The sequence below is a fragment of the Oculina patagonica genome, chromosome 5, assembly GCF_052425735.1.
Source record: "Oculina patagonica isolate OP01 chromosome 5, crgOcupat, whole genome shotgun sequence".
Classification (NCBI taxonomy): Eukaryota; Metazoa; Cnidaria; class Anthozoa; order Scleractinia; family Oculinidae; genus Oculina; species Oculina patagonica.
This window is the reverse complement of record NC_135762.1, coordinates 30712258-30726023: the sequence shown is the minus strand read 5'-3', so window position 1 is coordinate 30726023 and position 13766 is coordinate 30712258. Positions and strand designations below refer to the sequence as shown.

Sequence of the window (13766 nt, the reverse complement as noted above, 5' to 3'; positions counted from 1 at the left end):
ATGCCTTTACACAATTTGTTTTTTTATTATTTATTTCATTTCATTTGAAACAACAAAAACTAGTAAGTCTCTTTTCTTACATTAGTTTTTTTATTGAGCAAGAACAAATGATAAACACTGGTTGATACCCTGTGCGTTCTGCGAATATCATGAAGTTGACTCTCTCACCATCGTTTCCTCGCCGATAAACCATGATTGTGCGGGCGTTGTCGGCTTCACAACTGATATAGAAAGCCGAGATATCGATTAATTTGGGAAGTGTATTATAGATAATTCATCATCATCATCATCATTATCATCGCTCTTTGCGCTAGATAGTAGGCGCATAAGACTGCATTCCTTATCAGCATATGAGGTCTAGATACGGACGTCAGTTAAGGCTAAAACTGCGCTCCATTTTTTACAGCTATAATATCGTTTCATAAAAAATGGCAAGCCTTTTTCCTTTGCAATTTACGACACAAAGAAACTGGCATGAACGTGCGTTAATATATACAGCTTGATACAAACACTTTAATACGTTTGGGAACTTTTAAAAGGTTTAAAAATCTTGAGAAGCCTTATACAAAAAAAACTTAATAAATGCTTCACTTGAATGAATCTCCATGTTGTATGTATGAAGTGAATAAACTTTTTTCTCGTTTGTACCAGCGCTCGCACACTAGGGGTACCCTCCTTCCTTGTATATGGAGGTCATTAAAGAGTCAATACAGTCAATGGTTGCCGACCAGCAACGTCAAATGTAATTGACAGGGGTTCAACAGTAGCTGTTGTTTTCTTTGTTTCCTTCAATGAATAGCTGTTTGCAACCAGGACTCCCTTTCCCGCAATAAGTCGACTTTTTCTTTTACCGCAACGACAGTTGAGCAGTTTGAAAACTTCCTGTCGAAATCTTGGACAGCGAAATGAGTAAATCACAGGATTGGCTGCTGAGCCGACCAGAGCGATTAACATGGAAAATAGTTGGTATTTCGGGGCGTTTTCCCAATTCCGTAATCGTCTTACGATGGGTCTTCCGAATGTAGGAGTCCAAGTAATTAAAAATGTTATCGTAAGGATAATGAAAAGTTTTGTCAGTTTGCGTCGTGACTTGAAAAGAGCAAGATTTGTTGCTTTGTTGTCTTCTGTGTTGAACCACACGTGATAAATAACTCGCGAATAACAGAAAATCATCACAGCACTTGGTAAAATAAGACCAAATACAAGAAGCACAACTATGTAAACTGTGTTAAGAGTTTCAAACCAAAAAGTTGTTCCATTTGTTACGTTTTCGAGCTGTGACCTGCTTGTTTCATTCACTGTAGCGTTTTTCCAAGTATACCGCCCTTCTATAGAGTTTATACCATATCCCACAGCGCTCAAAACACCAGCGAACACCCATACTGCGAGAATAACTTTATTCGTCAGAGATTTGCTCGCCCTTTTCAAGTGTACAAACGGTTTCAAAATACCAAAATACCTTTCTACTGCCAAAGCAACAAGAAAATAAATTGAAGCCAAAGCGTTTATGACGAATTGTACCGAAGAAAACCGAGCACTGTTCGACACAAGAATTATTTCGGCGAAAGTGATGAGAGCGAACCAGAAATCTGACCAAGCGAGATTGGATATCAGGGAAGTGTTCACATTTTGCAGTTTCTTGTTTTTGCTAATAACCACCACGACGGAAACGTTCCCAAAAATAGTGAAAACGAGAAGTGGAATCGAAATTCCAGTTATGGCGAACGTTAACGCATCCATACACACAGAAATATTACAGCAACCCAAGATATACGCACTGATTATAAAACAAGGTCCTTCTTCGTTCAATAAACGGTAAAATACAATTAACACTTTATATATGACTTACAAGAGTTTTTTAATTAAAGCTAGTCCGTTGGCCAAACAAAGCTGTGATGTTGGGTGCATAAGTCGTATTAACAGCACATTTTTAATTTTCAATTTTATTGGCTCCTCAACACTACACGATGTTTACCATCTAAATGGTACAATGAATCACCAACTGAACTTTCACTTTTTAATCATTTTTTATCATATTTGTAATTTATTTTATGCAGTGCCTTACTGAAACCACTTTTTGTGATGTGCCTCTCTGTTGAAATATTTTTATTATTATTAAGAACACACGCAGATAGGATTATATTGTAAATAATATAAAAAAAAAAAAACATTTTTTCCCCAATTATAATTTTTCTTGGTGTATGTAGCGTAGGCAAATAGAGTTAAATTTCAAAGCTACAGGTCGTTTCTCATTCCTTTTTATCTGATCCACAAAAATTTTCACTATTACTAATAATTGTTTTCTTTTTATGACCAGAGTAAATAAATAATTTTGTTTGCAAATCAACAGGAATACAGTATTTTCTCAAGTTCGTGCAATGTTTATTGAGGCAGCTGAGTTACTGTAAAGCTGGGGGCAGAAAACTTTTTTTTTATTTAAAAAAAAAAAAAAAAAATTAAAAAAAAAATTTTTAAAAAATAAAAACAATCAATATAATCATTATTGTAAGTCTATTTTGTTCCTTGCGTTATTACTTTCATGGCCTCGTTTCCGGCTCACAAAAGGAGGCAACATTGTTTTTATTGGGGACTAAATTTGTCAGAGCGACATAAATGAAATTTCACATAAAACCAAATCTTTTGCGGCTATTCAAACGCCTTGCTAGTTTAAAAACAAAACAGTTTTAAACATCACGGTCAATGGAAAAAAAGAAAAACACAAATATAACTTAATGCGTTCACTTGTCAATTATTTTTCAGCTGGAAATTTTAAGATATCACTGACATCTGTTATTTGGCTTGTATCTGTTTAAAAGTTGTTAATTTCATTTTCAATCATTGTAACAGTTTGATGTTCAGCTGCTTCAATTATTTCAAGATTAATTGGAAAGTTCCCCCTTATATTATTTATTTCATTTGAAAAGAAGGAAACTCGTTTTTTACGCCATTAACAGTGATCGCTAAAAAAAACTATATGGATCCGTGCTTAATCAGCAATATTTGAGCTTTTCGTGCTTTTCAAGACCTCAAGTTTGCATTATTTTCTTACGAAAACCATCTATTGTTTTCGATATTTTTGTTTAAATAAATCTTTATAGAACTTGGAAACCATCCACACTGGTAAAAAATAGATATGACGTCATGATTGGCAGCACGCGTCACATTTTCCGCGCGAATTAAGGGAATGGGAACTACAACTCTTTATTGAAAAAAAAAACAAAAAAAAAAAACCCAAGGCCTAAAGAGCTCACGTAGTTGCAAGAGCCCATCTGATAGTTGCTATTATGGTAATGACATGAAACAAATGCCCAATCATTGGGTGATCATTTTCTTGACATAAGTGGTTACCATAGCAATAGTATAACCTGTTAAAACACCCTTTATTTAGATTTCAGTGCTAAAAGCTCAAAATGAGCTCAGTGACTCCCTATCTTTTAATTATTGAGTTGGGATTAATATATAACATGTCACGATACAGCTTTTAGCAAACTTTTAAAAAATCTTTCAGAGGGGTTGGGACCAACCTTTATATTTTGAAAATTGTAGGTGGCATGCAAGTCCCAAAAAACGTCAAAGTTGAGAAAGACTTAAAGTTTAAAACATCTTAAGAACGCATCCGAGGCTGAACATATCATAAGTGCACATATCGCTTCCAAGTGAATTCAATGCATGCAGGTCACTTCAATTTGTTTTTGAAAACTGGTTTTTATGGTTGTCCAGCAGGGCGAACTGAAATTGACACAGTAGTAGCTGGCGGGCCCTTGGTTTCCCTCAATGAAAAGCTTTTTGTTGCAAAAATTCTGTTGCCATTAAGCCGTTTCCTCCTTTTACAGCAACGACCGTTTAACAGTTTAGAAGCTTCCTGTCGAAATCTTGGACAGCGAAATGAGTAAATCACAGGATTGGCTGCTGAACCGACCAGAGCAAGGAACATGGAAAATAATTGGTATTTCCTGGCGTTTTCCTCATTTTCAAATCGTGTTACGATGGGCCTTACGAATGTAGGAGTCCACGTAAACCGGAAAATTATCGTAAGGATAATGAAAAGTTTTGTCAATTTTCGTCGTGACTTGAAAAGAGCAAGATTTGTTGCTTTGTTGTCTTCTGTGTTGAACCACACGTGATAAATAACCCGCGAATAACAGAAAATCATCACAACACTCGGTACAATAAGACCAAATGTAAGGAGTACAAAGATGTAAACTGTGCTAAGTGTTTCAAGCCAAATAGGTGTCTCTCTTGTTACGTTCCCGTGCTGTAAACTGCTTGTTTTGTTCACCGAAGCGTTATGATGCCAGCGGAAAGATTCAATACCAAATCCAGCACCGCTTATAACGGCAGCGAACACCCATATTGCGAGAATCACTTTCCTCATCAGAGACTTGCCCGCTCTTTTCAAGTGTACAAAAGGTTTCAAAATACCAAAATACCTTTCTACTGCCAAAGCAACGAGAAAATAAATTGAAACCAGAGCGTTCATGACGAATTGAAAAGAGGAATATGGAATATTATTCGAAACAAGAATTATTTCGACAAAGGTGATGAGAGCGAACCCGAAATCCGAAGAGGCAAGGTTGGAGATCAGGTATGTGTTCGCATTTTGAAGTTTCTTGTTTTTGTTAATAACCGCCATGACGAGAAAGTTACCCAAAACAGTTAGGAGGAGAAATGGAATTGAAATTCCAGTAATGACCAACGTTAACGCATCCATATGCAGAAAAATTGCAGTAATTGGCTAAGACGTTTTTGAAATAAACAGCGCACAAACTGTACTCGAAAATAAGAGATCCTCCTTCGTTTAAGGAATTCTAAATATACCATTTCGTAGCAGCGCACGTTAAATACAATTAACGTTTTATTTATGACTTACACAAGAGTTTATTTTAATATACCGTTAAGCAAACAAAGCTGCGCTCTCGAGTGCGACAGTACGTGCAGCAGTCGACTGAAAGAACATTTTTAGTTTTATAAAAATTCCATTGACTGCTCAACGCTGTCCATGTAAACGAGAAACAGTACAATGAATCATCAAAAAACGACACACCGAGAGATACGATTATAATAAGAACAGTATATTTTAACGAAACAAAACACAAAAATCAGCATGTTCGTTTTCATTCTCATTTAATACTTTTTTCTCTGTTCACCAGTAGAAACAACGTAATGTATGGCGTCTAATCTGTACGCAATATTTTGGCCGTTGCTAATTCCTATTTTTATCTGATCAACACAAAATTTTCACTATTAATTTTCTTCCCTTTATGCCTAAAGTAAACAAAAGCGTTTGCTCGCAAATCAACAAAAACTGATATAAGTGGTTTGTCAAGTGCATGCAATGTTTATAGGCGCAGCTGTGTCATCAAGAAGCTGCGAGAACTGTGAGCACACATTAATGAACTTACCTTTTGTTTAGTCAACAAAAACTCGAAGATTAATACGTCTTCGTTAAAAGCTTGCTAAATTCAATTTCGATATCACTATCCTGTAGGTCTTCTAATCTTGTTTCTTTTTCTTGCGTCATTGCTTTCATGGCCTCTTTTCTCACAAAAAAGAGACAACGTTTGTTATTGCAGTTGGCCTGCTGCTCGTTTAAGGCAACGTTCTTCGACATTTTACGTGCAAAAATTGGTCGAATCGACATAACTAACATTACGCATGCACCAAATCTTTTACGGCTATTCAAACGCCTTGCTTATCTAAAAACAAAGGAATTTTAAACATAACGTTCAAAGGGAAATTATTTTTTTTAACTTTTGGAAGAGAATTGCTGGGTTTTTTTCTAGTAAGTGAAAAACGCAACTAAAAATTATGGACTTGGGTTGGCTTATTATTTTTTCTTTTCATAATATTTATTAAAATATTAGACTGTCTTACTTTTATCTGTTAGCAGTTTGATATCCAGCTGTCTGAATAACTAAAATATTACTTGGACGACCACTTTATTTAATTGCGATTTTATAAAAATAAAATTTCCATTATTTTACTCTATCAGGAGAACCAGTTGCAAAATAAATAAACTTGCGCGCAGTTACAAAACCATATTAGCATACAGGATGTGATTCATCAGCGTTAGTTGAAATGATCCTCCTTTTCCACGACAAAGAGTATGTGAATCCGTAAATCAGGAATATATGAGCTGTTTTTACAGTTTTATGCATTTCTGTTTTTTTCTTCATCAGGAATGCTACGTTGACTGATTGTGAACTAGAAACTGAGGATCACGAAAGAAATGTCTTCTTCAAATGAATTTTTTTATTTTCATTTTTAAGTGTTTATTTTTTCCTCTTCTGGATTTTGTGGTAATTATCCATACGATAGAAATTCAATAGGTCATTTCCGAGTTAATCTTTGCCTCTGCTTCAGAACGAGTCTAAGTGCGAAACCATTCAAATGAAAATGAGTTTGATTTGTATGAAAATGGTCCTGTAGGTGAAACTGATTTCCATATGAACGGTTTCCCAAGAAAACTCATTTTAAAGCAGAGGCAAAGGGTAACTCGGTAATGGCCCATTTTATTTTATGAATATTGTTTTCAAAATTTTATGTTCTCAGGGTAAAACCTCTTTAGTTTTGATCCTAATTGTAAAATAGCTGAGAAACTCCTGGTATCGCGAGTTTTGTTTTTTTGGATGAACAATATTATTTTTAATGCTGCACTAGAAAAGCAGCTTAATGCCCTCACCTGACGGCTCACGTATTATTCTCTCGTCAAACTTGAAAACCGACCTCTATTAAGCGGCCAACCTCCATTAAGCGGCCACTTTCCAAAATCCCGATTTATTTGTCACTAAACTGCTGTATTTGATACCTCTATTCAACGGCCACCTCTATTAAGCAGCCGCGGCCACCTTTTTGCTGTCGCAAGTGTATTATTTATATGGTTTTTTACCTCTATTTAATAAACGGCCAGCAAACCATATTTCCAAGCGAAATGGTGAAATATCTTGAGCACATTTTGTTTTCACGTACTAACTTTTGATACAAAAAGGCCTAATATAAGAAACTTGTCAACGATATTTTGCATCTTTTTCGGTACATTATGAACCCAAAGAAATACACTGTACATTTCAACTAGGTGCCCTGTGTGTTAAAGCTAAAACTATGCATTGGCTGGAAATGCACTTGATGTTTTGTTACCATGAATTTTGGATTTATCCTCATATACGTTCACTTTTTGTGTTTTGCTGCAGCCGCAATGGCTGCAAGCAAAACACATTGAGAGCTGAAGTTTGTGCCGTAAGTGCCGTAAGGTGTAAGTGCCGTAACAGAGGAGAAATCTGAACTACCGATGTCAATCAAATCCATGAACAAACAAAATCGAAACCAATGAACCGTAGCGCTGATCGCATTCGAAGTTACGGGCCAAAGTATTCGAACGCAAACCACGTTGGACACGTTGGAAAACAGAAAACCGATTTAAAAGTATATCGCATTGGGAAAGAAAACAAACTGTGGCGCGACCACTCCAGTTTTATGAGAAAATTATTCTGCAGTTTTCATCATTTACGAAAAGAGCGAAGACTTGGAACCTCGCCGAAGGTCATAAATATTTTCTCCAAAGGACCGGTTAGTGCACAGTTTGTAAACTTTCGCTTTGAAAATAAACTTACCCTCACCTTGTCTACACTGTCTACAGCATACTAGTACTGTATTAACTCTGAACTTCATATTTTAAAATAAAATGTATGAACGTGTAACTTGTCACGCAAAGACAGCTGGAAAGGAATATACCATGCTGGTAGGCTGCACCGCTAATTGTAGCTGTATTCGAGCTATATAAAAGACAGCTAGAAACGAATTAATACTAGTAACATCACAATGGGAAAGAAACTTATTCAGTGGTGCACACCGTCGAAAACAAAGAAATATTAAAGGAAGTTCTCATTCACCAGATTCACTGCATCAGATGCAACATTCGTCAGTTCGTGTTTAAATGCGTGGCGACCAGTTTGTTTACTAGTTATTAAAAAATAATACGGTCTTCATTTAATAAACAGTTCATCCTTAAATTTCAGCTTTTCTACGACTGACAGGTAGGTACTATAGTATAAGCCCCGCTAAAATAGCTGGAAAGGGAAAGTTTTTTGAAAAATGAATTTTTGACTGCCAGACGCGCTGGCGCCACATGTTTATTTTGTGAAGATTAATTAAACGCCGTGAAAAATAGAATTTGATGTCCAGCGAGCCACTGCATCTTCGGCTACGCAGTCCTCAGTGAATCCTGCAACTTCACAAATTTCTAAAACTTTAAGAAAACGAACTTTCGCAGAATCAAAAATTGGTCCTTATCGATCTTCCGATCTTGTTGTGAAGACACTGAAATTCGACGAGTGTTCATGCGTGAAGGGATGACTGACGAATGATAATAATTATTTGTAAACTTTCGCTTTCAAAATGAACTTTGCGTTACGTTCAACGCCGTCTTTCTGTTGTTGTACGCCGGTGCGCGTGCGATTATTTATAATTTCTGAATTTTGTATATTTAACTCAGGGTGACACAACAAGTTTGTTAAGAGTTAGTTGTTCCAGTGTTTAATTTGGGTGAAAGTGGTTAAAGAACCACTGTCTTGTCACTAATAAATATCACATTGAGTTCTTATAAGGTCAATAGATTCTGTCTTTTTCGTTGTTGTTAAAACGCTACCATTGTGACAATGATTCCAAATACAACTAACGGTAACCAGTGAGATAACGCCACTAAAAGAATCACATTGAGTTCATTGAGATTTTTTTATAATGTTAAGAGTTACTGTTTTTTATCAAAGAGACAATCATGTCAGACATTACGTTAACTTACTAGTAATTAAATTATGTTTGCTGTCTTTGATTTCAACATAACATTGATCAGTAAAATTATCAGGATTGAATTAACACAAAGTGACTACAATATAGTGCAATTATTAACCTGCACACAAGTGACAGACAATAAAAGACGTTGGATTTCAATCTCGACTCACTTGTCTTTCATCAACATGTTCCCTAAGACTTTGCTCTAGCAGCAAAACACATGGACCCATTGGGGCCCTATTTTTAAAAGAATTTTGCTATATAAAGTCAATAAAATCGTGTTTACTGCAATTCCTTTTCGGCCAACCTATATTAAGCGGCCACTTTTCAAAGTCCCGAGGGTGGTCGCTTAATAGAGGTCGGACTGTAGATATGACGTCATGGTTTAGCAGCACGCCTCAAACTTACTGCGCGAAAAAAAAAAAAAATATGTTCTTGTATTAAAATTTCACTGAATTTTTATCACATATAAATTTCATAATGGGAATACCATCTCGGTTTGTACATCTTAATTATCCGATAAGGATCACAGCAAGCCATTCAACTCGCTATAATTAAAGTAACTGAAAAAAAAAAACATTGTTTGCGGCACGGAGCAAAATCATGTACCTATGGAAACGGAAGTTTTATTTAATGAAAGGAAAGGTTTTCTTTGTTATACAGCTATCTGTTTGCTTATTTTCGATTGTAAATGATCCTTGATAGCTTGTAATGGAGTTTTTTACATTAAAAGCGTGTTAATTGTTGTTAGAGAACCAATCAGAGAGAGCGCTGGGCTTTTTAGGTTGTACTGTGTATTGCAAATATAGAAGTCAATGGACTGTATATCCCTTTAAAAAAACAAAAACAAATCTTATCTCAGTATAAAACTGGCACGCCGTGCTGTGAAATGGCATTAGATATAGGTTCCCACTGAGGAAGAAGTATCTTATTTTAAGAGGCTAATGGCTTCATTCACTTTGGTTTTAACTGGTGTTTCGACTCCAATTCTACTTTGCAATGTTATTGGCAACGTTCTCGTCATTGTTGTTATAAAGAAAAACAAGAAACTACACAATGCCAACACATTCCTCCTGGCTAACCTCGCTGCCTCGGACGTGGCTTTTGCCATCCTTAGTTTTGTCATATTTCGCCTCCCTCAGCAATCTGGCTCAATTTGGATCAATTCGTTTGGTGAATTCATCTTCCACGCTTTGGCTTCCATTTTCATGTTAGTTGCTCTGGCAGTGGAGAGGTATTTTGCGATTCTGAAACCTTTTGTGCACTTGACAAGAGCGGTGAAATCTCTGATGTGGAAAGTTCTTCTCGCGATATGGATCCTCGCTGGCGTTTTGAGCGCGCCGGGATATCCTATCGCCGCTCTACGTAGAGCATACGCCAAGGAAAACGCCACGATGAACGTAACAGATGGGGAGCCTGTTTGGCTTGAAACTCTTAGCACAGTTTACATATTTGTTGTCTTCGCATTTGGTCTTATTTTACCGAGTGTTGTGATGATTTTCTGTTATTCGCGGGTTATTTATCACGTGTGGCTCAAGACGGAAGCCAACAGAGCGACAAATCTTGCTCTTTTACGGTCACGACGCAAATTGACAAAACTTTTTATTATTGTTACTGTAATATTCATAGTTACTTGGACTCCTACATTCGGAACCCTAATCAAAACACAATTTTTGAAAAGCGAAAATTCCTGGAAGTTCGAGCTGTCTTCTATGTTACTTGCCCTGCTCGGTTCAGCAGCCAATCCTGTGATTTACTCATTTCGCTGTCCAAGATTTCGACAAGAAGTTGTTAAGTTGCTAAATTTTCTTGGAAAGTAAAGAGACGGCCAAATATTACCAGACCTTTGAGTACAAACAGATATCCTTTACAAGAAATTGAAAAAAGAATGACACGGAAAAACTGTTGAACCAGTTTTAATTTTCGTGAGATGATAATTTATTTCGTCTCTACAACATCTTTTGAATGATTGTTTTAATAAGTTTTTTAAGTAATTACTAATGAAAATAATATAAAACACTACTGACTTGTGTATGATTGCTTTGATGTTGTTTGGGTACATATAGAGCTGTAGTGTGAAAATTATAAGCCATATTGCTGCATTGTTCTCTTATTTTAATTTTGAGCTCAGAACCTTTTCTTTCAAATGGGCTCGTGGTCAAGTAAATTTCGCATTTAATTTAACGGACTACTCTCAAATCTTTAAAAGGTGAAAGAGCTAGAACGATCACGCTAGTGAGTTTAGATTCAACGCCAGGAAACGACTTCATACTGCCGGAATAACTCAAATGAAAGTCAGTTTGACCCATTTACAATCCAGTTTGTAAAACAACAAATATACACTGGGCCTCGTTTTGAGGAAGAGGCAAACACAATCGGGAAATGCCTTATCCTGGAAGATCTCCCTTGAAATAACGTGCAATTCCGCTTACAAATGCAAATATAAATGTAGTATTTTTTTAGAGGGTTGTAAACTTAGATGTATTTCCCTTCAGTAAGATAAAAAGACCAATGTAATAAAATACAAAATTCAGTGTACATTTTAAGCATGATTGTCTTCATTTATTTACTCTCATTCAAGCCAGCACAAATTATTATTTTATTTTTGTAAAAAAAAAAAAGCATTTCCGGCACATCCTAATAAATTTAATCAAAAGACCTTCTCAAAGATTTTAAAATGTTTGAAGTAATATTAAAATGAACAAAGAAAAACATGACAGCGCAACCAATACTCATTTTAAGCTTATTGCTTTTTCCTATAAATAGAAATGTTTTTAACAAATAATCCCTCCCACATCTTATCAAAACTTTTCAAATGCAAAATACCTTTGTACATTTAATATACTTTTAAATGTATTTCAATTTTGCTGTCCTATTTATTTTTCTGTTTATTTAGTCATTTATTTTCTATATGTGCCTCTACAAATAAACTTGCAAATAAGGCGTAATAAGACATTAAAATTCAAGCACTAGCTTAAGTCTTCCGATCGAGAGGGCATCTGGATCTTAAAATCGTTTTTGTTGATAAGTTTTCCTTTCCAGTTTTTCTTATGCTGCATTTGTCAGCATGAATGAAGATTTTCTTATCGCAGCAGAATGCATTTCGCTGCCAATTTTTCTTTGCAATCTAATTGGAAATTCTTTCGTAGTCATAGTTGTTCGAAGGAACAAGAAGATGCAATGTCCAAACACATTTCTACTATCCTGCCTCGCCGTGGGCGATTTCATTTTTGGAATCATTGCAGAAACCAACATTCTCCTCTTCGCTACTGGCTCAAACTTTCGCCTACAAGTCCCATATATGTTCTACACACTGGTCTCAATTTTGATACTCACTTTACTAGCGATTGAAAGATACCTGGCAATTTTAAAGCCGTTCTTTTACAAGGCGAACGTCACGATTTCTCTCGTAAAAAAACTCATTCTGGCCGTTTTGGCTTTTTCTTCAATCGTTACAACTCCGGGTTACTTTGTATTCGGTGGTGAAAGGTCCGATTTCTGCGCGAGTTCCAAGTCGGATGAAGCTCTTGTAGTGGGCTATGCAGGTACGCTTCTTGTACTTTCAATAACCATACCTGGAAGCGTTATGACGCTGTGCTACGCTCGGGTAATACTTCATGTATGGTTCAACACCGAGGAGAATAAAGCGACGAACAAGGCGCTTTTGAAATCACGTTGGAAGCTTACAAAACTATTCATGGCAGCGACGTTGATTTTTATCGTTAGTTGGTCAATGTCTTTTGGAAGGCTTTCCTCTAGCAGTTTTCGGTGCAGCGAAAGCTTTAAAGTTTACGAAGTTATTTCAATTTTGCTTGCGCTGTTAGGATCAATGGCGAATCCTATACTGTACTCTTTTCGTTGCCCTCGCTTTAGGCAAGCCGTAAAAGAACTGTTCACTCAGAAGTGCTGCAAGAAAAGATGCCTGTTTTAACACTTAACAAAAAGTTCTGATTCCATCATCTGGGCTAGCCCACTTAAGAGCGATTGCCTGGTTTGCCGAGATGTCTTTCAGCCTTGTATTATGAGCCGGGTTAGCCCGGAATGAACTAGATTTTGCGCAGACGATGGGTTAATTAAATATAGCACGAGTTATTTAGGCGCAAAGAAATTGTTCGAGCAATTTGGTACTTTTGGCAGTCTCAGATAGCTTCATGGTCTGCAATACATTTAATGATAATGAATGATTTATGAGCTAAATAGGAAAAGAAATATCGATTTATTGGTAGATCATTTTGCTCTGAAGCGAAATTAGTACTGGCAATCAAATGGTGACGAGTGAAATTAGGAAATTATTTCCTAATTTCACGAGTATTCCATTTGATTACATTTTAATATCAAAGGTGACAAATTACGCTTGCAATCGTAGGTTTTTGACTAATAAATTGCATCGCAAACTCCGAGCTTTGAAAAGTTGAAAGCATACATTTTGCTCAAGTTCGCAAGGTTTTTTTAGTCTTTGAAGAAAACCTTTTAGAGATTCCTTTTTGCTGTTGACAAAAAGTTTCAAAGATGAATCAACTGTCAATTATTTCTCACTGTATGACCGTAGTTCGTCTTGAATGAACTGAAAACGGTGCCCGTGTAAAACGTTCAAAAATCCGCTCGATGCCATCTATGTATATTGGCTTAATATAAGTCTAGAAGTCGTTTTGACGTTTTGAAATATAAAATATCATCAAAAGTTTTATTATATGGCCAAGGCTAGCTGGCTAAGATGAAATACAAGCGAAAATGTACGAAGTTTAAGCTCTAAAACATCTTTGATTACGGACGCCATCTTGCCGCTAACTACGGTGCCATGGCAATTTTATAATTTCACATGTGAAATTATAAATTAACGTTAAAATTTCGCGCCAAAATTAAGGAGTAATTTGTCACCTATGATATTAAATCACTTTAATGCGCTGGCCCGGCAGTGCGATTTCATGGTTTATGGCTGGGATCTCGGTTTACCGGTCTGGTTAAGGTTATCATGTAAC

The 13766-nt window shown here is 36.2% G+C and overlaps 4 protein-coding genes across 4 annotated transcripts; 2 read left to right on the top strand and 2 right to left on the bottom strand.

Moving 5' to 3' along the window:
- Positions 1–270: 270 nt before the first annotated feature.
- On the bottom strand, positions 271–1789 carry LOC144655173 (beta-2 adrenergic receptor-like). The gene has a single exon (XM_078515387.1). The coding sequence runs from the start codon at positions 1738–1740 to the stop codon at positions 697–699; it is 1044 nt and encodes a 347-aa protein (XP_078371513.1). The 5' UTR covers positions 1741–1789; the 3' UTR covers positions 271–696.
- A 1584-nt stretch (positions 1790–3373) lies between these two features.
- On the bottom strand, positions 3374–4759 carry LOC144654904 (tachykinin-like peptides receptor 86C). Its single transcript, XM_078515144.1, has one exon. It carries the CDS (start codon positions 4709–4711, stop codon positions 3707–3709), a length of 1005 nt encoding a protein of 334 aa, XP_078371270.1. The 5' UTR covers positions 4712–4759; the 3' UTR covers positions 3374–3706.
- A 4879-nt stretch (positions 4760–9638) lies between these two features.
- LOC144654401 (somatostatin receptor type 4-like) lies at positions 9639–11031 on the top strand. The gene has a single exon (XM_078514545.1). It carries the CDS (start codon positions 9732–9734, stop codon positions 10605–10607), a length of 876 nt encoding a protein of 291 aa, XP_078370671.1. The 5' UTR covers positions 9639–9731; the 3' UTR covers positions 10608–11031.
- Positions 11032–11742: 711 nt separating this feature from the next.
- On the top strand, positions 11743–13032 carry LOC144654405 (rhodopsin, GQ-coupled-like). The gene has a single exon (XM_078514548.1). The coding sequence runs from the start codon at positions 11855–11857 to the stop codon at positions 12716–12718; it is 864 nt and encodes a 287-aa protein (XP_078370674.1). The 5' UTR covers positions 11743–11854; the 3' UTR covers positions 12719–13032.
- Positions 13033–13766: the final 734 nt, after the last annotated feature.